Below are 26,953 nucleotides of genomic sequence, written 5' to 3'. Positions count from 1 at the left end.
GAAGAGGTCTTGGAGTGAGCATTCCTTAATGAATATCTTGTTAACTCCATCTCACCCATGCCTTCTCTATAGGCAGGGCAATGCTTCCCTTCCAGCTCACTGGGAAATCACTTAAAAAGTGTGAAGGTTCTGATGTTGGCTCCTTGGGAGGCAGCGGTCAATAAAAAAGATCATGAACTATCTCCAGTAAAATATTGCTGATTCCCCAAAGAATGAACAAAGTTGTGCTCCACTTAACTGTCTCTCCATCTAATACTTGTCTCTGTTTGTGAATGCCAGGAAAGATAATCAAGAAAAAGCTCCAGTGCTGCCAAATCCTATAAACTGTTAAGCAAGTTACGGGATATCTTTTTCTTGACAAATATTGTCAGGCTGTAGTTCAATGAGGAGCTATGAAAGTAAAAGATAAATGAAAATCGAATGCAAATGTGATTTAAAACTAAACAAGTCATCTGTCTTTCATCACTCTGTCAAATGGGGCAGAAACACAGGTCTGTGAACAGACAAACTGTTGGGTGCAATTTGTAGCAATCACCTTTTTTCAGAATGAATGGGAGCAGCAGGAGCAGCCTCACACGTGTGAATTGCATTAGAGATGGCAATTGAGTCATTGTAACTTAAGGCAGCAGGTTCTAATTGGGAAATGCTATCCGTAAAGAAAACAAAGATGGCCTTTGGGATGAAACTGAAAGATGAGGTGTCAGGGAAAGAGCTCCATCCTGGCATATTCTGTAGATTCTCCTCATGGGTGGTAATTTGAAGTAATGAGTAGTCCTTGTTGAATGACCTTGTACAGCTGCTGTACTGCCTGTTCAATCTGTAACTCACTTTCCATCAATTGCACTTTTATTACAATTAAATGTGCCATCATAAAGCCCTAAAAATGAGCAGCACAATCTCTGCATATGTTCACAGCCATTTAGCTTGGGACTGGGAGGGTGGCAGAAGTCCATCCTAAACCTTTTGTTCATGCCAAAGTGCAATTTGTTGATTGAAAGATGCTGGGTGATGGAGCTGGGGAGGATGGCAGGCTTTGTTCAGCATGCACAGAAGCACTCATAAAGCCATTTGAGATTGGAATGCCTGCTTGAGCCAACGTGCTGCTAAGAGGCCACCTGGCCTGGGGCATGAAGAACAAACTGCCCTTTCCCTCCCACCCTCAACACCCCATCCTAGGCAATGCAAAACATGAACAAAAAATGTTCATGCACATTGCCATTTTGACAGCAGAGACATTCCTGTTTTGTCAAGATAATGATAACCACGATGAATGTGGTTGACAGGTTTTGGTTCTACTTTTAGTTATAGAGGAGAAACACTCATTTCAGTTTTTCACACTACAATATTTAGACAATATGCTGCTTTTAGTTACTGCTGAAGAGAGATGAAAGGAATGGATGTTAGTGGTTCACAAGTTATTGTTAATGTCTTTAAAGATTCAATTTCATTGAGACAAATACTGCTTAGAATCTGTGTTCAGAGTTTTTAAAATGTGACGTAGGTCGTTGTGATTGTGTGAAGGCCAGATTCTGCTGTGTAACAGAGTTGCTTTATTGCATTTGCCTTTACACATTGAGACATCGTTTTCTGGATCAGTGAGTAAACAAATGCAATTGAGTGAAATATTTGTGCTGAATACAATGTACAGTGAAGAACTGTATTAAAATTTCATTTACATTTTATTGTGTTCTAATGTGGTTTGCTAAACTTGAAGCTTTACAGGATGGGGGTTTTTGTTCTTGATATTTGGTCAAAGCATAAAACCAAATTTTTTGTGTCTATATAATTTTTTTCATTGTGGTAGGGGAACATGGAGATTTTAAGTTCTAATAAAATATCTATATCAAGTCATCTTACAAGAGAATGGCTGTTAGGATAAATTGTCCACTTTTGTAATACAAGTCTTAGGAATCTTAATATAATTTTGTGAGCTGCTCTGAAACAATTAAAGATCATATGCATTTCTTTCTGTAGGTAGCTTTAAAGAAAGCTGACTCCATATAGATGCTTCAACATTTCTGAAGCTGAGTCACTCCAAAATGATTCCAACAGTAACCTGCATTGCTTATGCATTATTTAAGATACAAATGCTCTCAGATAATTTCAAGTAATTTCACTAAATTTGTTACATATTCCAGACATTGGGGCAGCCTGCTAGAAGTGACATGAAAACACAATTTATGTCCTCATTTAGGAAATCATCTCTTACTTCCCCTTCTGTTTTAATCCTTCATCTCTCATACTGAAGCCTTTGAGACAGGGACCTTTCCCGCCTACCCACAGTTTTCGTGTTAGATCATAAATAACGGATCATAATCAAGCACTCTGAAGTACTTTTATTAGCTGCCAGTGTCATCTCCAGTATTTATCTTGTCTACACTCCAGTGTTTCCAAATGCAGTAAATCTGAGACTTCAGCCTGGTAACAGTCCTATCTCTTTATGATTTCACTGACAAGGAATTCAGATGTACACTTTTCCCATCTGTCATATCTTAAGAGCTTTTACCACATTGTAAATTGTGCAAGACTGGATGCATTCTGTCTCAGGAATATGATTCTTAGCCTGGTCTGATTCTGAAAATTCTCTTCCTTCCTCCAGTGTCTCATTTGCCATGCTTGTGGTGAAGCCAACCCATGGAGTTCTGGGACTAATTTGCATTCACCTGATCATTGTGGTGTATAAATTCTGTAAGATTTCAGTGCATCATTTTGATCAGAGGAGTTTTTAATTCCTTTAAAAAATGGAATCTGGTTGTGTCTCATATACATATTCCCAAGAGTCCTGTGTGCTCCAGGATGAACCTATGTACTCACTAGCATCCAATTTTTTTGTCATTTTGATATCTAAATATAAAAGTATATCCTACAGGGAGAAACCAAAAAGCTTAAAGATGTAAATACAGACCAACTGGTTAAAGGTTTTTTCCTTTAAAATTATCATTTTCATTGTGCAAAGTATGCTTTTATTGGAAAGGTTTTGCTTTCAGAAACAAAAGTTTGAAAACTGAAGTTTGGCTGTGATCAGAGCTGTAATTTGCTTATGTCACCATCTTCTTCTGTCTCCTTGAGGCAGTTTCTCACATCCATCACAATGGCCTGATGTCCCAAGGATCAGTTGCCTAAAAAAAGATCTAGTTACAACTAGAAAAGGAAAGGTGCATATAGGAAATCTGGTAAAGGAACAAAATCATAATGTACCTGAATAAAAACTCAAAACGAAACACCCCAGGCATTCCCAAATTAAAGCGTTCAGAGTTGAGGACTGAACTATGTGACCTGTGCATTCTATTTACACAAATACTGAAATGGATAATAGCGATATAAACAATCTTTATTTTCTGCCAGGATTTTTTCTGGCTGGGAAAACACCCTTGTCTTCAGTGATAAGACAGAAAGGGAAGCAGCATGTCTTCTAAGTAGGAAACCAAAGTACAGAAGTGTTTTCTGTGTGTTTACTGACCACTTTGACAGCATGCCTTCTTTAAACAGCATGCAGTAAGAGCAGAAATAAGCCATGTGGAAAGAAAAATAACTGGAGTTTTATATCTAAATCAATTCCATTTCCTTTGGTTGCTCACCCTGTTGATCCCAAGTAGCATATGTTTGCTCACAAGGCCAAGCCATGCACTTGTGTACTGTAGATGGAAACATCAAGGTAAATAACCACTGAGTTTTATATGCACTGATTTATCAAGTAAAAAATGTCTAGTGCAGTTACTAGATAATAATAACAGATTCTGGTCTCTACCTGATTTGTTTTATTTTAAACAAAAATAATTCACTGAAAAATATGTTTTAAGGGGTAACTGAGTTACCATAATTGTTAGGGATAGATGTGCTTCTAATACAAAATTACCTATAAAAATGAAGGAAGAAGCTAAAAAAAACCCTACTGTGGTGCCGCAAACTGAAGTGAAAATACGTTCTTAACATGGACAACAAAAATGCTCTCACTAAAAACATGTAGAGTTTGATATTTTTCGTGGGAAGTCTGTTTTTCATCTTGTGTTTTTTTTTCTTCCATCACTGTAATTTCTTCACACCTCTTAAGTAATGCATACAGACTTTCACAAGTATGGAGTGTACTCCATGTTCAGAATATACATGTTTTCTGCCTACAAACTTTTCAGTAAATTAGTAAAACCTAACTGAGGCCATCTGGCATATCTCTCTCTGTATTCATACTATTGTTTCTTGCCACTGGAGAAGAAAACTCATTTTCAACTTCCAAAGAAGTTTGTAAGTATTTCCTTATTTTTCATTGCATGATAACAGCATAATCATGAGTAGAAAATGTGGGAGCAGAAGGGTTGTTTTGGTTTGGTTTTTCACATGCTGAGGCATCTCTCTTTTCTAAAACCAGTTTGCAGTGAATACATATGTAGACACAGTGACAGAAAATGTAATGCATTGTAAAGCCTCCCAAAACCAGCCTAGTTTTATGCATATTGAAGTTCACATGCCAGGCAGACTTAAAAACAATCCCTGTGGAGCCTTGCTTCCTGGGCAGTTTAGATAAAAAGCCTGTTCCTGTGTTGGTGATCCACTGGACTGGTGTGGGCACAGCATACAAATGTCTGTAGGCAATGACACATCCATCAGGATGTGACTGACAGCCTGAAGTGCCACCCTGCTCCCTGAGCCTGCAGATGCTCCTCCACCTGCAGCTGAAGGGGCTGTGGGGGCTTGCAGGGCACAGGCAGGGCAGGACTCAGCTCACATCTCTGATTCAGACACAACGTGCCTCAGCCCTTCTGCTGCCAGCACACAGATGGGGCAGCTTCAATCTCTACATATGTTCAGCTTGATCAGTAGCCAAAGTGTGCTTATTATTTTTTGACCTGTGGAAGGGGAGTAGATATTCCTTATTTTATGTATTTCAGGATATAGGCAATGAACATCCAAGGTTTTATGAATTACATCCAGCCTAAACATGCTATGCAAACTTTATGATGTAATAAATCTCTCCACATGAGTTTTCCCATCCATTCCCATCTTTACTGAATTAAATGGTTGCTACTTTGATAGTGATGATACTTAAGACAGTGCTTGAGTTCCTAAAGCAAGAAATTCATGTTACAGAATAAATCTTACACCTTAAAGAAATTAATGTCTCAGCCGCTCTGAGCCTTATGAAAAAAGATCAATCCAGTGGTGTGTGAATTTCAGCACCTACTTCGTGGGGTTACAAAAATCCACAGGCAATGCAGATGTCTCTTGGATAATCCACTCACAGATGGACTAATATTTCACCTTACCCCATTTTTGATGTCACTAACTCCCTGCAGATATTCCAGTAAGTTTCATTGCAGTGCTTCCCAGCACAGGATCTTTTCTTCCTTTGCTGCTGCAGCAGGCCTGAAGTGTCTTTGCTCCTGCATTTCTCTTCACTCAGTGCATATCCTGAAGCCTTTGCTCATCTTCAGGCATGGATAACAAATGGTGCTGAGTGGACTCTTCCCATTCCTGACCATCCCAGAGCAGTTTGTCCTCTGATGAGTCTGCCCAGGCCAAAGGCACAAAATTTGCCTCCCCCAGAGAGTCAGCCAAATGCATGTACCTGTTGTTAAGAAATTCCCACATTTCTCTGGCCTGTCTCCCTGGCAGATTCCCTTCTGTAGGACTGCCTGGCTGTCCCAAGAGCAGATGTGCAGGGTTTGGGGAGCTGCCTGACCGTGGGAGTGGCACCCAGTGCCTCAGCCTCCAAATGAACTGAAGAATTCCTGTGTGTGTTGTCCATAGGATCTTGTGGGAGTGCTCTGCATTTTAGGTTTAATTGTCTATTTCACTCCTCTGACTTCAGGCATGGTCAGCACTTCCCAGGTGGTGATAAACTTTTGCTCTTCTCACAAAGAATATGTGCAGGTGGACTCAGTGATGAACGACTGCAGTGAGTCTGAGATACAGCAGAGGTGCCACAGATGGCACAGATCCACTGCAAGATGCAAGCAGTTTCTCCGTGCATGTGCAGCAGATTCATTGAGAAGACTCCAGGCTGCTTACTACCATGCATACACACAGAGAGATGAAAACACAAAAAAAAACCCCCAAAAACCAAAAAAAAACAAAACCAACCAACCAACAACAACAAAAAACAAACAAACAAACAAAACCAAAACTAAAAAGAGAATTGCTAAGACTCTTCATCAAGCCACTAAGTACCAAAACAGGCAGCATCCCTGCTCTCCTTTTACATTCATTTTCTGCTCCTGTTGATTATACAAAAGAGCAGCTGTACTGGATCACACCATTGGCTCATCTGGCTTCACATCCTGTCTGGCAGTAGCCAAAAAATGAAGATAATAGCTGAGTGAGAGAACAGAAGAATTTTACATGATACATTTCCTGAGTATTCAGTTGACAATTTGTACTTTGGTGGGGACATTATTGCCCAGTAGAGATTAACAATTTATTACTAAATACATGTTAAAATCTACAGCATCCCTTGGCAAGGAATTCCAAAGCTTAATGTCACATTTTATTAAGAATCACATCCTTTTGACTTCACTTGCCATGTCCAGCTTTTGTGCTGCAAGAAGAAAGGGTCACACCTTGTGTTCTTTGTGTCATTCCTGCTTCATCCTTTCGTTGCATCCTTCTTTCCAGACACCACTTCTTTTCTTGAGTTAGCTGTGTAAGCCATTCCACAACTTTAATTTACTAATTACTGTAGATATTCCCTGTTGTAACATACAATTTTTGAGACGACAAACCAAAATTACACACAATATTCAAAATGTGTTTCAAATGTGCACATATGCTGTCTCAGTATGAAGGTCTGGTGGCCTTTCTTTTCCTTTGTAATCCCTAACATTTCATTTAATCTTTTTTTTATTGCACTGGAGCACAGAGCTGGCATTTTCATAGATCTATTTATTAGAACTCAAAAATCTTGTTCCTGGGTGAAAATGGTCAGCTCAGAGCTCATTTTGCTTATGAAATTAGGGGTTCTTTTCCTGTGTGCATTACTCTCCTCTGAATTCCATCTGCCATTTTACTATCCAGTCAGCTGATCTCATGAAGCCCCTCCACATTTCTCCATTGAAATTTCTCCTCACTTTTAACTAATCTGATTAAATTTAGCAGACTTCCTCATCTCAGCAGATTATTCATGAGCATCTCAAACAGGACAGGATAAGCAAAATGTACAGCAAAAGAGTCTTGGTGGACTTGGTCCACAGTAAACAAAAAGCATATGTAGAATATGGACATATTCTCAGACACTGAGAACAGTCTACATATGGTCCTGGAAACAGAATTATGATACCTGATTATTTAAATTATGTATTTATCATAACAACTATGTCTTACAAATTATTATTCTGAATCATAAACCTTCTAGAAATCATTCTTAAACAGGTGAAATTTTCTTAATTATTTAATCAACATGTGTAAGCGTTGAAATATGTCAGCTATTGTCTTCCTTGCTAGTTCCAATTACTTGAGAGTGCTAATAAATGTCTCCCTCTCAGCTGTTTCATATTTTGCACTCAGGATTGGGTGCTTACTGTCATGTTATTATTATTATTATTAGTAGTAGTAGTAGTAGTAGTAGTAGTACAGAATCTGAGACTCCATGCTTGTATTCCTCCTTGTTTTAAAAGGAAGAAAATAACATCTTTGAACTTGGCAATGTAGCAGGATTATACCTGATGGGAGGTTCAGATGCAAAAGATTGCGTTATGAAGTGTGTAAAACATAATTTCAAATATTTTTCTTGGTGATATGAATGTTTCTAGAATGGAGTAGGGTTAGAGTGATTGTTATCTTAAAAATAAAGCCATTAAGGTGGTTTTGTGAGTGTAGATTAAAGGTAACACATTTCACTGGTTGAGGAAAGAGAACTCAGTGTCTTTCCAGTGTAGGCACTGAGGAGCAATGCTGAGCATGGACCAGACAGGCTGAGGTAATAATATTTATAAGATGTGCCATCTTACAGACTTCAGAAGAAACAGAATTGTTTCATTTCTTCTGCTGAATGGGTCCTGATGCTCCTACCTTTAGGTGTTCCCATGGAATTAGATGCTCAAAGTAACTGAGAGTAGATGGTGCAAATTTGACAGGACTTGACCAGCAAGTGGAGACTGAAACACCGACAAACTCAGGGAGTTCAAAGAGTTTGAAGAGTTCTTGTCAGCCAGAGCCAATGAATTAATTATCAAGATAGCCTTTCTTCTTCAAAACTTTATGCATTCAGTTAATGTGGAATTTTTTGGAAGGACATTTCAGGGGAAGATCACCTTGCATAACATAAGCAGTTGCAAACTCAATCACGATATACCTGACCAACTGTGTCATGAGTAGTTAAGTCAACCCTACAAATACTTTGTGATCATGATCACTAATGAAATATGGAAAGTTCTGATTTATTGCAGAGTTTGCATGATGGCTCAGCAAATTCATGATATTGATGCATCAAAATGATAACCAGTATACTTCTGGACAAAAAGTTGCAAGTAGTCCTTTGGTTTCAGTAATTATTTTCCACAAATTTATTTGTGCAGAATTAATCTGTGCAAGGAGATTAGTATTTTTTAGAGGCTATTACAAAGCTATATTGTATTATTTATTTTGTTGGTATTTTTAAACTTCCTTTTTGACAAGATTTTACTAACCCTTATTTTCTGAACAGTACAGTTAAAGAGCTAGAAGATCTGGAACTGACACATTTGAGTGTCAGGACCCTTTCATAGCCATGGGAGGTTAGTGTCCTCTAGATGGCATTCAAGGAATTACTGCATGTGTGGAGGATTTTTGTTTTCCTGTATCAAAGATTTCCTTAGCTGCTGTTTTTTGGTGAGGTTTTTCTTGCCCAGGTTTCACCATATGTTTGAGTACAGAGGGATTTGAGATGACTGTCTGCTGTAGAAATTTTAAGATGAAGGTCACAGAAATGGAGTCTCTGCCAAGCACTGAGACATGGGTCAGCATTAGCAGGTCTTACTGTTTGGTTTTGTTTGTGTGCCAAAAAACTTTAATATCCTGTGTGGACACACTGGTTTCTCAGACCTTCCAAACTACAGACTCACAACTGAACCACACATCAAAGTATGATATTAGACAAAGAGAATTACTTATAACACCTAAGGAGAATTCAAAGAAGGAAGATTTTTTTCATGATAAAAATAAAAGAGGCTGAGCAAACTTTTGCTACCGAGATCATTATTTTGTGGGTTTTTCCAATGTAAAAATATTGCAGTAGTGCAATACCAGTGTCTAACCTTGGTGTTTAACATGAGCTGTCAAACTGAAAGTTGTCTAAATTGTCAAGCTCCGATTTTGTGTGTGCTCTGATTTCTTCTGGTTTTGACAGTGTTAAGGAGCATAGTGGACACACAGCATAATTTAACTCTGAATATAATTCTGAAGATCAGGCACTTGAAAGTTAGACCCCTGAGCACTCAGCTGCATGTCACTAATGTAGTGTGTGGGTATGAGCCATTAGTTCTTACAAGCAACTCCCAGAGCTGCAAGAGCAGGGTGTTTCCTCTCTGTAAAATTTCTGCAGTGCAGAAGACTCTTTGGGGATAGATGAAAGCTTGTTCCAGAAGGAGGCTGTATGCAGGCAGTTTGCCTTTGGACTGAGCTAAACAGAAAGCTTTGTAACCAGATAGTGTATCTGAATTTCAGAAGGCTCATCTAGTCCATTATCTTTTTTCTCTGACAATAAGAGAAATGGGGTACACTGATGGAAAAAGATCAGGAAAATGTCAAATAATGCTTCTTCATATGTGGTCTTCCAGTTCCCAGCAGCATTCAGTAGCATCTTAGTTAATAAGGAATGTTTTCTCTGTTTCTTGCTTCAGTGTCTGTCAACTCCCTAACTTTTTGGACATCACAGACTTTTATGGTCCTTTTTAGAAAACAAACAGTGCAAACTCTGCATGTGTCAGTAAGTCCCCTAGACTTCATTCCTTGGACAAGAAGAGCTTGTGGAGGACAGCAGTGCTCAGCTTTCCTTCTCAAACCTTCCTACTGTTCTTTTTTTCTGTAGGAAGCACATTTGTTGTGCTAATAGAGATAGGAGATGAAAAATAGACCTGGGGAAAAATCTCCAAGGGTAGAGTTCAGCACACAGAATGTTGAAGAACACAAAAACTCGTTAAGTGTCACGAAAAAGAACAGAAATACCAAAGGGGCATAATGGAAGAGTTCTGACAATTCAGAGGCTCTTGCTAGGAGGGCATTCCTTGGATAATTAATTTCTTGGAAAGAAAAGGCAGGCTCCTTAAGCTAAGAGATGTACTGACCTGGAGATGTGCATGCTCAGGTTTCCTTCTCACATGAGTCTTTGTCAGATTGCCTCTTCATGAGCATGGATATGTGTAATAAGTATTAAACCACAAGCTGCAGGGCATGAGCTAACTAGAAGTGAATAGTTGAAGAGGCTTTCCTTTTGAAAGGTTATTCCATAATTACCAGCCTTCCACAAACCTCTCTTGGAAATATGTTTTACTGCCTGTCACCTGATCTAATTTCTACACTTCTTTCTTGCTGTTTTAATTTTTATACTAGTCAGAAAGATGAAAACTCTTTAGATCCCAATGGTTTTTCAACTCTGCGGAGTTTTGTCTTTGTGAATAAAAGCAATTCAATCTTCTTGAAAGAGGAAAACACACACAAAAAAAGGCACTTATTTTTCAAATGCATTTAATATTACTGTGACATGTTTTCAGAATATGAGTACTGTAGTCCAGAAAGAGCCACTGGCCTCTTCTGAAGCTCAGGTTTTAGATATAAGAGAAGTTAAAGGCCAGCAGCTCATTGCTTTTAGAGTGAATTTGTCCTGATACCTTCAGGTGTCATTGCTTCTATCCATCACCTTGAGAGCCTGCCCTCAGACTCAGAGGTGTGTAAACATCCCCAATGAGCTAACTAAAAGAACACATAAATGATCTTTCACTGCAGAGTATGTGCCTCGATATTTTGTCCACGGTTTTTTGGTAGCTTAAACATGTTACTTCATGTAGAAGTATTGTATAGATACACCCAACTAAAAAAAAAAGGAAAGAGTAAAAATTTATTTTTACTCTTGACATATCTAAAATTACTTTACATACCTAAAATTTCTCCTATGTTGCTCTAGAGATCACCTTTAAAGAAGATCCAATGACTGATTTTGCAATGAGCTTTGTGCTGATGGTAGTGATGCATGTGTTAAATACTGTGGTTAAAACATTCGATCTACCAGCACCCAAAGCAGGTTGAGCATCTCATCTCCTGACTACAGAGGGACTTAAGACAACTTGCCAAAACTAATCCCCAGTTTTTTAACTTGCTTGAGTCAAGTCAGATTCTACCCTACTTGTCTAGAAATTGAACACCTCAGCTACATTTGCCAGCAGCAGTGCTTTTCAGTGATTTGTGTGCATCAAGTACAAACCATCGACTTTCTGGCCTCCTAGAAGTGTTTCTTGTCTGTATGCCAGAGTTTAAAAGGCTCTGCTTTTCTGTGCACAGGTTTCCACATCAAAGATTTAAAAGATACTTGACCCTCAATAAAACAGAGCTAGACTAAACCTTTGGAATATTTTTTTTGCATTTATGAAGTATATAATAAGATACATAATTTTGTTTGTAACATCATTCTGGGAATTAACTTATAAGGGCATATTAATTTAGCATCGCTGTGGTTTCTAGAATGCTTTGTCAAAATCAACGTTTTTGGGGAAATTATTTGAAGATGTACATTTGAAGTCAGTATTGGCTGTGTCTCCATGCATTACACGCATTCACTCAAAATATTGAAGTACAGTAGCTCTGACATTCTGTGCACATGCCAACAAACACAGCTTTTACAGAAGGTTCACAGAAGATGTTCACATAAAATATTCATGATATTCTTGCTAAAAGAAAAACCTCTTTCAGACCTGTAAAGTACTGTTTGACAGAAAATTACTTACAATCTGATCTACCCTCGTATTTGGATATAAACAAGAGCAGGAAAGGTTTGCTGAAATGAGTGTACATTTTATGTTTGCCTTTGTTACATCACAGGACGAGTGGCAATTAATGGAGTGAAAAGATGGCAGATTTCCTAGTGCTTTTTAACCTGCTTATTTCATTTTCTAACTTCTGAGATCAATTTAGCAGCAGGAAGTTCTGCAGAGCAATTTGGTTGCAGTTGACCCTGGAGGGGTTGTTGCGGAATGAGACTTAGTTACAGCTCTGTTTCCGTAATGACACCTCGCTGCAACGAATGACGCCTTCTTAACCTCAAGTTGTATTTCCAAACAATTTGTAGCAATACCCAAGTTACACCAGGAGGCTGAAAACAAAGTTCTCTGAAGAAATGTGTCACCACAGGTTGTCCCCACATCACAGGGCACCTAGCAGCGCTGGGATGATATTTTTAACTTATATAACACACGGGCTGGAACACATCTTTCTTCACGCTGATTAACATCATTATAGTAGCAATCTGAATCTGCTGATAAACCAATTTCTCCTGCATCCTTCTCTTTTAGCACAGTTTTCCTTAAAAAGGAAACCCCATAAGCCACTCTGCCTTCTTTTTTAGAGGACTCCTGCGTGTCAGGAATAGTAGCCCAGGAAAGCACACACCAATTTCAAATGTGCCACCAGCCGACAGTCAGCGGCTCACCACAATGTCTGAGTCAGGAGGAGCAGGGAACAGCACAACACAGAGCATTTGAGCTTGTGAAAGCAGAAAATCTGCTGGTTAGGGATGTAATGTTCTGTGACTTCCCCTCTAGGTACCACAGCAGGGTTTATAATCTTCACAAGGAGTGACAGGAAGGGAACGGACTTGCCTGGAGTGGCCTCTTGCACCCTTCCCTGGTTTTTGATCCAGAACAACATGCCCAGAAGAAGCCAGTGAAGAGAAGGGCCTTTTTTTTCCCAGTTACCACATTTTTACCGTGCCATTCAGCCACAGAAGTTGTTGCCACCTGTTGTGAGCTGATGTACCAGTCCCACACAACCTCAGTTTTGCTTTCTGCCAAACAAGCAGAGGGCAGCTCTGGTTTTTAGGGAGCTGTTCCCTCAGGAATCCCCACGACCTGTTAGGTCTCTTATTGCCTCCTGCTGCTCCAGCCCTAAAAGGCAGTGGAAAGGAGCCAAGAAACTGCTTATTCTGATGCAAATCCCTTTGGTTGCCCGAGGCCTGTTGATTTGACATTATTTCCGTTTATGTAGCAGGCAACCTGATTTAGTTTTGCTTCTTTTTTTTTGTTGTTTGTTTGCATCTGATTTCTGGACTCACGCCCTCCCTCTATGCTTTCTTGGACTGAATTTATTCCCCTTGCTTCAGACATACAGAGCATATAAACAAACTCCTTAAAACATACATTTAGGTAAAGCATTTATGTGATTTTTTAAAGGGATACTATTTTTAAAAAACAAACAATCTTGTAACTAAGATATATTTAATCGTTCATTGTGCTATAAATTGTGTCAAGTATCTCACAAAAACCTTTGAGGTTTTGCACATACATGTTATCAGAGAGAGCAGAACAACCACACAGTCTGACTGGCAGCTGAGAAGGCTTTATTTTGTGCTGTTGTTTTAAGTATCTTCTGCTAAAATCCACTTTAAAGTATCAGGAGCTGAGTAGGTCTTGTGAGAAGTAAAGATTTAGGAGTGTTTCTGTCTGAAGCTCGAAAAATGGAGAATGGCAGCATGTTCTGGAAGTGAAAGAAAATCTGTAGTGCTGCAAAATTGTGTGGATGAATAATTACTGTCTCTCTACATAAGATCAACAATAGATGAAAGAGAAATTAGGCAGCAAGGAAGAAAGAATTGCATTATGGATCACACAAAAAAAAGCCATGTTGAATCTACATTTACCCTGGAGGAAATCTGGGGGTTGTATCTTTCATGACCTTTAGCCCACAACACTGTAAGCAGAATCCAGTTTTTGACAAGGATATTGGGTTCACTTGGCTTCCATCCACCATTTCTGAGCAAGGAAAGGAGATCTGCAAGGGGAAAGACTTTGAGATGGAGGGAGAGATGATAATTATAACTTGCTGGAGGCCTATTTTCAGTAAATGAAGTGCTTCAAAAGAAGCACACTGCTCTGCTGTCTTTTGAGTGCAAACCTTTAGGGAACTAGTGTAAGAAAATGAAGTAAAAAACTTCATAAACTTTTTTAAACCCCAAACTTGTTAATTTGCAAGCTCTAATGCTTTGTCAGGGAAACACCATACTCAACTTTGAACTCCAAGGTTAGTGCCACTAATAGTATCCCCTCCAAGCATTGTAACTGTGAATTACTACTGAAATTATTAGGAAGATAAGAGACTCTATTATGGGAAGAATCAAATATCTTATCTAGTCACTGTATTAATTGAAAGCAAGGTTGTGTGGTAAGCAAACAAATTCTTGCTGAATTCAGTATAAACCTAAAGATGTTTCATCCATGTGAACATCTTTACTATACAGAGGTGGGTTATAAACTGGGGTTTTTTAAATAAAAGTTTAATTTCTGTTCATATTTCTGTGGTTTGTTTCCCAGGTCAGCTTGTGCTTAGGTTTTAGTCTTTTATATTCATACACTCACACTTATAACAAAAAAGTGCTCACGTATTGCAAATAAAGGAACTTATTGGCATTCACATTGTATGTTAAGATAGCTCAGTCAAAAGATTAAAGAAAATCTCTGGAGCACAACCAGAAAAGAATATAAACAGAGGTCTCCTGGATCCCTATCACATCCCTTGTTCATAAGATACTCTTTCTTCCCTTTTGCTACAAAGATAGCAACAGAAAGATGAACAAACACAAAAGAAAGAAAGGATGAACTGCATCTCTGCTGGAGGATTAATAACCATTCTGCAGGAGTGAAGACTGCTCTGGATGATAGACAGCACAACTACATCCTTCAGATGACTGATCTTATGCTTCACACATGGCATTAGTAATGCAGGATCAAGGCTTCAGGCCTCTTAACTGCCCTGGAAAATCCTTGGCAAATAGCTCAAATGGGTAAAACACTGGAGGCACTATCATTGATCAGGAAATGTTGTTTCATTGCTTCCAGTTCTGTTACTGGAGTAAAATGTCTTCTCTAAGAGAGCATCTTTGTGCTGCTTATTGCCTTTCTAATAGTCTTCCTAGAATCAGAAGTAAAAGCAATATTTTTCTTAGTATGCCTTGAAATAACATTTTTTCTTTTTTTTTTCAAAGGTGGAATTGTGAATGAAATCTCAGTGCTCTTTTTATTGATATTTATAATATAAAATCATACTCAGAGTCCAATAGTATAGGAATTGTAATATAGTTACAGAGTGTAGGCTGGTGAAACACTGTGAAATTAAAATAGCATTTTCTGGCATAGGAAAAGTGCAAAGAGTGTTTTTACCATCTGGAAGAACACTTCAGATTTGGACCTTGATACATTTCTATTCTGTTTCATTGATTTCTGAACGTTTTTGTTTAATGGGCTTGGAATTATTAGATAGCTATAACTTCTATAGGGTTAAGCATAATTTACTGTTGGTTTAATTTGTGCCATTAACCTGTAATTGAAGCTTGAAGAAGCACTTTCCTTTTCATGACCAAGAAAACAGTTTTCTTTTGTTTTCTGACCCAACTCAGTCAATGTAAATTACTCATTACACCACTGATATTTCTTCCAGCCCTCAACTGTCTGTCCTTCTCTTACTGAAAGAACTTGTTCCCCAAGAGGAGGAATGCAGGCTCCTTGCAGGATGTTAAAGCAGGTTTCCTCCTCTGTAGGGTGAACCTACAGGGATTAATGAGTTTTAAAAGAGAAGCAAGGGCTTTGAGTAGAGTTTCGTCAGTATTTTCCCATAAATAAACTGCAGTCACTGCAGTTGAGAAGTGACTGAGATACAAGAAGAGGAAGAGGCATGGAGAGAGGTGGATTCCCTCCTCTAAAGGGAAACCCCTGCTCAGAAAACAGATGACAAATCCCTATATTCTGGTGAGTGTGATCTCTCCTGCACCTTGAAGCAGGCAGGGGTCTCAAGGAAAGAATAACATTTAATTATGAAATTTGCACTATTGTTGCTAATGGCAGAGGTATATAAACAACAAACTGAATTAAACACATGATCCCAAAGGGTATTATTTTACATCTTGAGACCCCAGTATTTTACATACTGAGACCCACAACCTTCTCATGAGGATGGTGTCCAAAGGAATGAAGTTGCTCCCAACAGCATCCATACAGTTCAGATCCTATTTCCACTCTCTCCTCTCCAAATTTGTATCTGCTGGCACTTCATTGGCTTTGGGCAAAATTCAGATACAATTCAGGGGGAAGGAAGGAGGAGGACAAAACTGGTGCAGCTGTTCTTATTTGATGGTAGAATTTTTTAGACAGGAAAGTGACTGAAGGGAGAGGCCTTTGAGCTGTCATGATTTCTCTTCACCAAATAAATAAGATTTGAATTGAGATATGAAGGGGTGAAAGATTCCATGTATAAACAGATACCAGGTGAGCTTTGGTCATCAGCTGCTGTAGGGTCTGAAGCTTCCCCACCATGAATGGGCATCCTATAAAAGCTGTTCAGTCCTGGAAACAGGAGACATTTCTTTGCCTACTTTCTTGTGAAACTAGAAATAGCAGAATCAGAAAGTGCACTAAAGGGAAAAAAGCTTCAGCAACCCTACAGATCACTTATTTTAAAATCAGACAGTTATGGATAATGGAAGTCAGCCTCAGATAAAGAAATTATCTAGGGAAAAGACACTTAGATCCAGTCATTGTTTAATATACACATTTTCTGTCCTGTATCGCATGAGAAAAAAAGGAATCTGAAAAAGAGAAGCCAAAAGAATTTAGAATAAAATGAGTTCACTCTGAATTAAAGAATGCACTTCCATTTTTCTATAAAAAATTTGAAAAGACCAAGAAGCTTATGGGACTAGACTAAATGAGGAGCTCACCACATTGTAGACGACTCATTGTAATTCAAGAAATTTATAACAGTGTAGAAGGAAACAGATGGTACAAAGAATCCCCTGTACAAAACACAGATCAGTGCTGAGCTCAAGAGCCAGAAATCACCCTTCAGCCTAGGACCAATGGCAAGAAAATGCTGCCCTTAAAGTGATTAAAACCCATGCTGCTCTTCTAAGCATTTCTTTTTTTTCAAATGGCTTTGGTGGGTAACCATATTAGAGTTCTCCTGCAGCTACTGGATTTGAAACAGCTAATTAAAAGAACTTCCCATTGATTCATCACAGGGACATTAGAGCAGCTTTTAGAAATGGGAAAATAGGATTTACCTATCTTACAATCTTCTGGTTAAAAAGAGCTTTAACAATAAGTGGATAGGATCTCTAACGTCTAATTGACTTCTGCTCTGGTGAGCAACAGTTATAAGGAGCAGAAATTTCTCTACAGACATGAGTGCTCTTTAGTAGCACTTCACAAGAAAAGAAATAGAAACTCAGCTAGCTGTACTTTTAATTACTTGGTTTTATTTGTCTGTTTCTTCCTGCAATAATTTTCTGACTGGAATCCTATCTGCCAAAACCAGGATCATCCTTCTGCACATACAGGAAATGGTCAGTGGAGATTCTTCTGTGGTTTTTTTTTTTAAGTACACTTTTTTTTATACTTGATAAAAACACAAATTCACTTCTCATATTCACAGCTTTAGGTGCACATCTCTGCATTTGGATTTAGGCTGGCACAGTGCCACAGGTGTGATGTGAGCCTTGCTGTATGGGCTTTTTGGTTTCAAGTGTAGGTCAAGCACAGGTGGTTTAGGGGAGAGCTAAAGTAATTTTGTTCTGTTAATTTCAGACTGAGTTCTTTCCCAGGAAGACAACTGGGGTTATTTCATATACTGAAGTTTTGAGGGGATCTTCCAATGCACCACGACTGTGCTTTTGAACTGCACTTCATCAAATGGAAGAGTTATGGTGTTGAGCTCAGGCTGAAAACACGCATGAATTGCTGTATAAATTTGGAAGTTAGAACACAAAGAAAAATCCCCGTCACGCAGTACATATGAAAAGCTTCTAAAGTTGTGGCTATAATTTGAAGACATGTTATATCAGCAGTGTATCATTTATAAGCCTAAAAGAGCCAAGAATATAATTTTGTCTACAGCTTAACCTGGTGTTTTCTGTCATCAATCTTAATAATTTTGCTTGGGATTGGGTTGTCTGACCAGTGAGCTCCCAGATGCTGTGGGATGAAGCTGCAGAGTGCTGGGAAGGTGGCCCAGCTGATGCTCATCACCTCTAAGCAGGCACACAGGGAGTACCAGATGTATCTGACAGGTTGCTGTAGCTCCCTCAGACCCATCTGTAAATCACAGCTCAATGCCAGTGAATGACTCAAAATAGCAAATAGTAAAACAATTTGTGTGAGCAGTGCCTTCCTGGGCCCTTGGTCACTGTTTAGCAATTACAAATCCATGTTTGCTAGTCCTGCTTTCTTTTAAACAGACATGACTTTGTATCTTGCTTGGAGAAGTTGATTGTACCCCAGAAAAATATTGTCAGAGCTCAACTTTACCCTCAGTTTCAAGAGCAAAAATTTTGTTTTAGGTAAGGGAGTAGTTATACCTACCTACCCAGGAATAACACTTTGGTTCAAATCCTGTGAATGCTTTTTATTCATTAATTTGTGTTTTATTCTGTTCAGTTATTTACATTAAGATGTTTAATGGCTTTCTGAAAACCAGGTTAATCCTTTATTCTGTATGGCAGTATTTTTTTTTTTCCTCTGACACTCTGACATCCTTGCATCAGACCTGTAGTTAAAGTGACAAAGGTGTAGAAGTTTCCTGTGTCAGACCTTACACTTTGTTAGGGGTTTTTTTCTGGTGTTAGGTGTTGAGTTGGGGATTTTTTCACATCAGAGAGGACAAAATTATTTTCCCACAGAATAATTACTCAAAGGTAAGACTGGATGGAAGTTAATTTTCTCTCTCAGATAAATGCATTATCACAGAGAAAAATGTGCACGTCTCTGTGTAGAGTTTCCCTTTTTTCAAAGACAAACACACAGTTTTGTTTTCTTCAGTGTTTGTTTGCATTCTAGAATTTATTGTTTTCATTTCTTAAATCTCCTGAAATGTTTACAGGAAAGAAAACTAAGGCGTGAAATTTTGTGACTAGAAGCAGATTCTCTTTTCATTTTCCTAGGGAGATTGTTTTGTTCAAAAGATAAAACCAGAAGTCATAAAAATGTGTTATTTTTAGGAGACAACTCCATGGAAACTTGGAAGAAGTTAAGATTCAGAAGAGAGATGAATGGGGGAGGGTGTGTAATAAACTGATATTTTTTTAGTGGGAAGACAAATAGTGAAATCTGTGAAGCACTTATGGTAGCTGGATTGTTGATGTTAGTTGTGTTCAGGGCTGTTGAATAATATGACTGGGTTTGCTGTAACATTTGGGAGGGCTGCACATCAATACTATTAAAACACACATTAGTGTGTGGAGAATATTTTTAGATGCTTGACCAGATTAATAAAGTAAGCAAAGATCGTTTTCTAGAACACAATCTTTGCACCATTTGAAATCATTGCATAGATAATAGTGCACCTTCTTTTCCTAAAAGGCAGAAAAACTGGTTCTTAAAATTGGTTAACCCCAGAAAGAGATAATTTGGCTCCTGGGTGCATCCATGCATGGTGGTCCCCTTCCAGAAGCTGATTTTTCCCCCCAGTTTGCCCATACCCCAATCCCATCTAGGAGCTCCTGAAGGATCTGGCTCTTGGTGCGCACAAAGGGCTTGCCAGGAAAGGAATTCATTGCATCTGTTTTGAGCTGTGTCTCTTTATTTCACCCCAGAGAGTAAACAGAATGTACATCCTAAACACTTGAATCATAACATTTAATGAAGATTAACCAGCATGCAGAATTTGCTGCCTCTGCAATGTGGTTCTGCTCTGGGCACGGTGTCCCTGGAGCCAGCAGTGCTGCCTGGCTGGGGCAGAGCCCACCCAGCCCAGTTTCTTTCTGTGTTTTTGCACACAGCCATTTTCCAGAAGCTGCTGTGCACTTCAGGAGAGGAGTTACCAGCGTGTACTCGAGACATTAATTCCAGGTTATATGGTTTCCCTGAGAATTGCCATCTGTCATGCTTTTCGGTCTGGAGGTCACTCCAAGTTACCTCGGGTTGGTATCCTCAGACAGGAGGTTGGAAGGATAAACCATGTGCTTCGTCTTTAACCCTTAGTTATGCTTTTCCCTTTCAGCACCCACCTTGATAGGTATGGTAAGGAAGGACTGGGCTTCCCAAAACAGCATTGCCCTCTCCTGGCAAGAGCCGGACTTTCCCCATGGAGCAATTCTGGACTACGAGATCAAGTACTATGAGAAAGTAGGTCTGACTTACAGCATCACCCACACTCAGATCCTAAAAAGCAATGTGTTTTGTATTCTTAATAGCATTTAAAAAAAAACCTTTTCACTTGATGCCACATACAATGCTGTGTATGCCAGACGTTTTATTTTGTGCTGATTTTTTGTTGCTTCTAACTTGTTAATGACTGTCTTGTTTCACACCAGAATCGAGTAGAGCAGCAAGCAGATTGTACATTTACTTGTCTCATAGTAACTCCATTTACAAACATGGATAAATGGATCACATGCTTCAATACATTTTGATTTATAGACTGTAAAAACTTCACATTAGAGTGACACACAACAGAATTACAGTGAGTGGGAATGTGATTTCAATTTCAGGCAAAATATATATTTATTTATTATTGCTTAATAAAGCAATAGTATGTGCTTAAAGGATAGGTGCACCAGAATTTTTTAGAGGGCTGGAAAAGGTTACAAGAGAAACTATTGGATTTCTGATGCTTTGTTAAAGTTAGGCAATTTCACACAGAAGAGAGCTACAACAAGCATTACAAGCAAAGGTACAAGGTGCACACACAGCATGTATTGGAAAAGCATAAATTGAAGCCTCCTTCTCCATAAGCACAAAACATATTTGGTCATTTCCATTTGCTACAGGGCCTGGTACCAGTAAAAAAATTTTGTGCTGACCAGTGCCTTCAATCCTGAAGACATGGATGGGAAATTTTTGGTGTCTGTACCTTAAACAGTTCCCTGCTGTTTCCCTGCCCCCATCTGAAGTCACAGTGGAACTGATGTGTATGAAGATCACAAAGAACAGAAATACAAACCAAGTCATGGAAGAAAGTATTAGGGATATTATGCTCTGTAAATATCTGAGATTTTATTCCTTGACTGCACTTCGCTGTTGAGATTATGCAGCTTTAATGATGCAGAAGAAAGGGTAAACTGGGAAAAAACTCTGAACCATTTAAATAGGACAGCTAGAAGGAGAAGACAGATTGCTTAGAATATTTGGTAAGCCAAAGCAAGGAACCCTATTTTCCTACTCTAATGGACATCCTTCAGGTTCTGATCCATTGTCATAGTAAGCCCCATTATGACTTGAACTTCTTTTCTTTGTTGATATTAAAGAGGTGAATTAAACAAGACAAATTGGGAGATTTTATTCAGTCGAATAGGAACAGTACCAAAGATCTGTAGCTGTTCGTATGGATGTTAAATTATAAATCTTAGATATGTATTTAATAAAATCCTTTCTCAATGCATTATATGCCAAGACCAGTCAGTGCTGAGTGACAAGGCAAATAATTTTTTCTTAGAGGTCTACTTATTCCTTAGCCTTGACAATTGTGCAGCAAGACTGCATGCACAGGCTTTAAGACCCTTTGCTAGACACAGTTTAAACCACACTTATCTGTTTCTATTAAAAAAAGAGAACAATTTTCTGTGTCCACTTTTTAAAATATATAAGGAGCATTTTCTCTTTATAAACTCTTTTCTCTGAGGTCAGAGGAGATAAAATGCATTGCTGGCACCTTCCAGTGCTGTGGCACCGGTGTAATTTGCAAGACCTCTGTTGGAGACCAGGTTCTTGATCAGAGAGGTGAATAATTCAGTACTGCAAGTCAGTCTGCTTATTTACAGCATTAAATTGGAAAATATTATTTCACACCACTTTAATAATATTTAAATCTTGCTTTAATCATATTTAAATCAAGAAGCATACATTACAACAGTGGATAAGTGTAGTAGCCAAATGCAAATGAAATTTTATATTGAGGAAGAAAAAGAGATGGTTCCTACCTCAAAGCCAGAAAATATTAATATGCACAATTAAGTTCCAGTTCATTTTTTCTTCTTCCCTGTGGAGCTCTGTATATTAAAAAGCATAGTTTGTGTTATGACAGGGCTAGATGTAGCCAGTGGCACTGTAATCTCTCAGCCTTTCCAGGAACTCTGAAACAGGGGAATATCAGCATTCCTGTTCTCAGCAGAAGTGACAAAATAGGCATGTTGTTGCATGCTCACAGGCAATATGATAAGAGTGAAATAATTTTCTAGTGGATCTAGTATGAATTTATCACAAAGACAACCCTCTAACAGAGAGCAAAAAAATGCAAGTAAAGTTGAAGAATATGTTAAATATGAAAAGGTCAGAAATTTTATTAATGTCTTAGGGAGTCAAGAAAAAGGCAGAAAACAGTAGTCTTAGCTACTAATAAACACACTAGGTAGAAAAATGGAACAACTTTTGCAGTCCATTTTTATCACTTTCTAGCTGTCATTTGCATTTAATAAAGATAGGTTTTGTTCTGATAAACAATATAAGAAATGGAATGTTTCCATCAAATACAACCACTCAATCCTTCAAATTCATCTGATGATATCAGTTTCTTAACTTCTTGAAGCTCTGAAGAATTATGCAGTATTTTAAACTTTTACAAGTATTACTGCTATCGTTTTTAAGGTTTCTTGTTGACATTTGAAAAATTGTCAGTACATCATTGGTGAGGACATTAGGGGAGCAGCCTGCTTTTAATTCCCAAGGTTTCCTGGAAGAAATGTAAACTTCAGAAATCAAATAGCTGCCCAATAAATTGTAAGCACTCCAGAAAATGGGGCAGTTTCCAACAATTTCATAAGGAAGACAAATTAATGATAATGAGCATGGAACATAAAGATCCATCTTTCCATGCATTTCCAGAACAAGCACACAGAGGTTATATTGTGCCAATTATGCAAGAAATTTACATTTATACTCTTGTAAAATATGGATTACTCAGAGAGAACTATCAAAAGATCAAGTCCTCTCTGTGAAAAACATTCTTCTGATAATGACTATCAAGTTATAAAGAAATGAAGTGTAGAAGGAAAATTATCCAGAGGTCTCAATAAGTTACAAATAAGGAATCATACATTAATTTCAAAGTACAATAAAGCAGTTCAATAATTTTTCTGCTTTAAAGTACCTTTTCCTATATGACCTTCATTTCTCCAGGGAATTGCTGTAAAACATTCAGAACTTCAGGAAATATTGTCTCTAAAAATGAAAATCTTGGGTCAGTAACAAAATTTCATCGTGAGACAGTTGTACAGATTTGTAGTTTCTTATTTATGAGTGCACTGGTACATTTTTGTGTAGTTGTCTGACAAGAGGTCATTTTTTTTTCTGCAGCCTTTCAGCCAAAAATGCAGTGAACAAAAATCTGACCTAGGACATAATTAGAGAGCTGATTTGACCTGGGAGAACAAAAATTCCTCGACATTCAGTCCAAGATTCTCCGAGTTGTGTCACAGCAAAGAGAAAGGATTTTCCACTGTTTGAATAGTTGTGTGACATAACCAGGCAGAGAATATTATGATCCTGAAATAATTGCCTTGTTGAGGCTTGGTAGTTGAAACACCTGATTTCAGGTAGATTATGAATCATTCTGAAACCTATGCCTTGGATAATGAGTCTTTATAGCAACACACAGAAGACCAGTTAAATGTTTGCCCTTGGAGATCTAAGGCATGCTCATAAAAACATTTCTTCATAGACCTTCTTTGGGGTTTCGAAATACTAAACATTGCAAATTATCTCTGTTGATATAGGGTGTCTGCCCCATTATATTCTATGATCTCTTGATATCATCCACAAACATTATTTCTAAAAGAAAAAAATCTCTCATGTGCCATAGTGTCTTTCCCTTTAAAAACTGAACTCATTTATATAATCTCATTGCCATTGCTAATTGCAATTAATTTTTCTTTTATACTTTAAGCTGTTACTCAGACACTGACCAAAGCTTGCACTATTTGCAAGATTCCAGGGCATCATAATCTCTTTACCTCTCACTAAAAGGGTTTTGTTTTTGAGGCAGATGAAGGAGTGGGGCCTTGTTAGAGCCTTGTAATGACACTGAGTCCTTCTGTAGGAATTCCCTCATGGGAAAGGGAACACAGCACACAGGGGATACAAACCTCACCAGCTGCACTCCAGGTTGTGCAGCTGAACTGGAAAATACTTATTCTTCCCCTTTCCATCCTAACCCAGAAAGTTAATCATCAAAAATTAATGCTTCCTAAGACCTGTATTAGGCATACCAAGCTGTGCATGTATCAGCAACTGTATTAAGTTGTTATTTGTTCTCCCACGTGGCCCAAGCACACCAGCTGGATTACATTTCCTGTTACACACAAGATAACATATAATTAGCTAAGGAAACCTGTCTGTAGAGAAGGGATTTTAGTGGAATGGACCCAAGCAGTAACCCAAGGCATTGCAGTGAAATCTCTAAATAGAGAAAGCAGAGAATATCTTTAGAATCAGGATTTGGAGGAGAGGGCTGATATTTCTTTTCTTTCTTGTCTCTTGATGAAATTTAAAGCCAAATCCCTTAGCCAAAATGCTTCATTTTGTTGGGAGATTCAATTTGCAGCTCACAGGCAGTTTTCACATAAAAAATTAACCCACCTCCATAGGACAGTGAGTGGACAGGGTATGTAGGATGTTAGATACTACTTTTCCTTCATCCCAGTATTATTTAGAGTTGAATTAATAAATAGAAGTGAGAAAATAGCTGAGCAGTAGAGGCAAGGGGGAAATTAGTTTTCCAATGAGATTTGAAAAAGAGATGGAGAGCTGATGAGGCAGAGAGATAGTGGAAAGTACCAGATTTAAAGAATTAGAAAGAAGCATGACCTTGTTAATTTTTCTATCAGTCTACAGCTGTCTTCACTTAACTTATACAAGAAATGATGCTCAGTCTTAAAATCTAATATTAAACCAAAGACTGCTATTTCTTTGAGTAATCATTAATATGAATTAAAATGAGATATCCTGAATCTGAGTGACAGACCTTTAGGTAAATTACATGATAGGAATAATGAGAAATTTAAGACTCTCAGTACATAATGTTTTGAATGACAGAATTATTTTTATAAGAATTAATATGGAAAATTATAAACACCATGACACTCATCCCAGTTTAAAGGGCACCAGATGTTCCTCTGTGTCTTCTCCAGCTAAGGAGATATTGCATTATGATCTTCTCACATTAATTAACCTGACCCTGCTTGAGTATGGGCTGGAATCAGCCTCAGTGAACAGGAGCCACACACGTTCCCATTAGATAAAATAAGGACATTGCTCCTAAGAAGCCACCTCATGTAGATCACATTCAGTCCTCAGAATTTCTGGGTGGAATTTTGGAAATGTGCAGTAAAATCAGTCATTTCTCTTGTAAATTTATCTGCCTTTCTGTGAGGTCTGCATGGCACGTGTGAAGTTCAGTGACCCTCAACCTCCCTACTACTTAAAGAGCCAAACCTCTCCATTCTCTCCACCTCTTTAGACATCACCTTGCACAATGTTTAACTAAATTAGAAGGAGCACATTCTTCCAGACATGGCTGTTACAACTCCCCTATTTCCTTTAAGCACCAGCTGTTACTTTTATGGTTCAGATTTTTCTTTATGGTAGAATTTTATATCCTGAAGAACCACATGCAGCAGCTCCCAGTGGCATGAGGCTGAAGGGAGCCTGGGGGCTGTGTGACATTATCCATGGCCACAGGGGTTTGTTTGGTATTGGTGTGGCTGGGTTCCTGGCACGTGCTGGTTCTTTCTTCTGGGCATGTTCCTTTAATGTTGCTATTCTTATTGCTAAATTTTAAAGTCAGCGTCAGTGATAGGATTGGGGAACAGGTACAGACTGACAATAGTAGGGATAAAAGCATCTGAGCACTTCAGGTATCTGGCCATTTATTGAGTATACACAGTATAAAAAGCTGTTTGCTTCAAAGGAGCAACTGGGGAATTTTTAACTTTATTATAATAATTATTTTTTTAATAAAGAGTTTTAGTCTGTAATATTTTTTAAATTATTCAAATCATTTAAGGCATAAGTAGCAATCTGCTGCCTGCAAGTAAAATGTTTCTGATATGACTGGAATCAAGAAATGTAGGACTCATGCAATAATACATTTGCATTACATTTTCAACAACTCTTATCAAAACAAGAGTGCTGAGTATTTGGGATGTACAAGAGCTTTTGGACAGTAGTTTTAGGCAGCTCCTAGTGTTTGTTCATAGCGTGTCACAGGGAGGCACTAGGGCTCTGAGCAGCACCTCAGGCATTCTCAGCCCTTTGTAGCTCCTGAGAAATGAACCATGTCTGCTGAATGTTTTTAAAAAATAATCACTACAAATGTGATTTGGGATACAGTCATTAAAATGAAATCTCCTAGCTTATTTCAGCATAGTAAGTGGTGTTAAACAAGCTTCTCAGTTTTTCTGTTCTGCTGTTATTAACCCAGTTTCCCAAGGGAAAAAATGTAAAAGCCTCAGATTCTAAAAAGAGGGAAAAAAAAGGTCTCAGAACTGTTGAAAATGAGAGTGACTAATTACCAGACTCTCTGACCAGATATAATTTTTGCCTTGCAGGAAAAAACCTAGAGACCTTGCAGCAGCCATTATTAATGACAATGATGTAATTACTATTAGGAGAAAAAGAAATCTGGCATCTAAATATCAATTACATGCAGCAAAGGGTTTATCAAAGATGTTCTATGCTAGACCTCTATTAGATGCCTGGCTTGTCTTGCCTGCTAATCATTGTTGTCAATTATTTAGAAACAGCTTCTGAACTTTTGTGTTTAATAATAAAGCAGCCTATAGAGGTATTGCTGCTGTTCCTGCTGA

General features: G+C 38.2%; 1 protein-coding gene across 13 annotated transcripts in view; it reads left to right on the top strand.

Moving 5' to 3' along the window:
• Nucleotides 1-26,953, top strand: part of EPHA6 (EPH receptor A6) — a 372,934-nt gene that overhangs the window by 227,579 nt on the left and 118,402 nt on the right. For 11 of the 13 annotated variants that reach the window (XR_010357084.1, XR_010357081.1, XR_010357085.1 and 8 more), the window contains one exon: nt 20,155-20,279. The exons of the other annotated variants lie outside the window; for them this stretch is intronic. Coding sequence is in view for 5 of the 11 variants with exons in the window: in XM_064411103.1 (XP_064267173.1) it covers nt 20,155-20,279 (125 nt within the window). In the remaining 6 variants the exon portion in view is untranslated. The remainder of the gene's footprint in view (nt 1-20,154; nt 20,280-26,953) is intronic. 13 annotated transcript variants of the gene reach the window in all.

The sequence above is a fragment of the Passer domesticus genome, chromosome 2 (assembly GCF_036417665.1).
Source record: "Passer domesticus isolate bPasDom1 chromosome 2, bPasDom1.hap1, whole genome shotgun sequence".
In the NCBI taxonomy this organism is placed as follows: domain Eukaryota; kingdom Metazoa; phylum Chordata; class Aves; order Passeriformes; family Passeridae; genus Passer; species Passer domesticus.
This window is presented reverse-complemented; position numbering and strand designations above follow the sequence as displayed.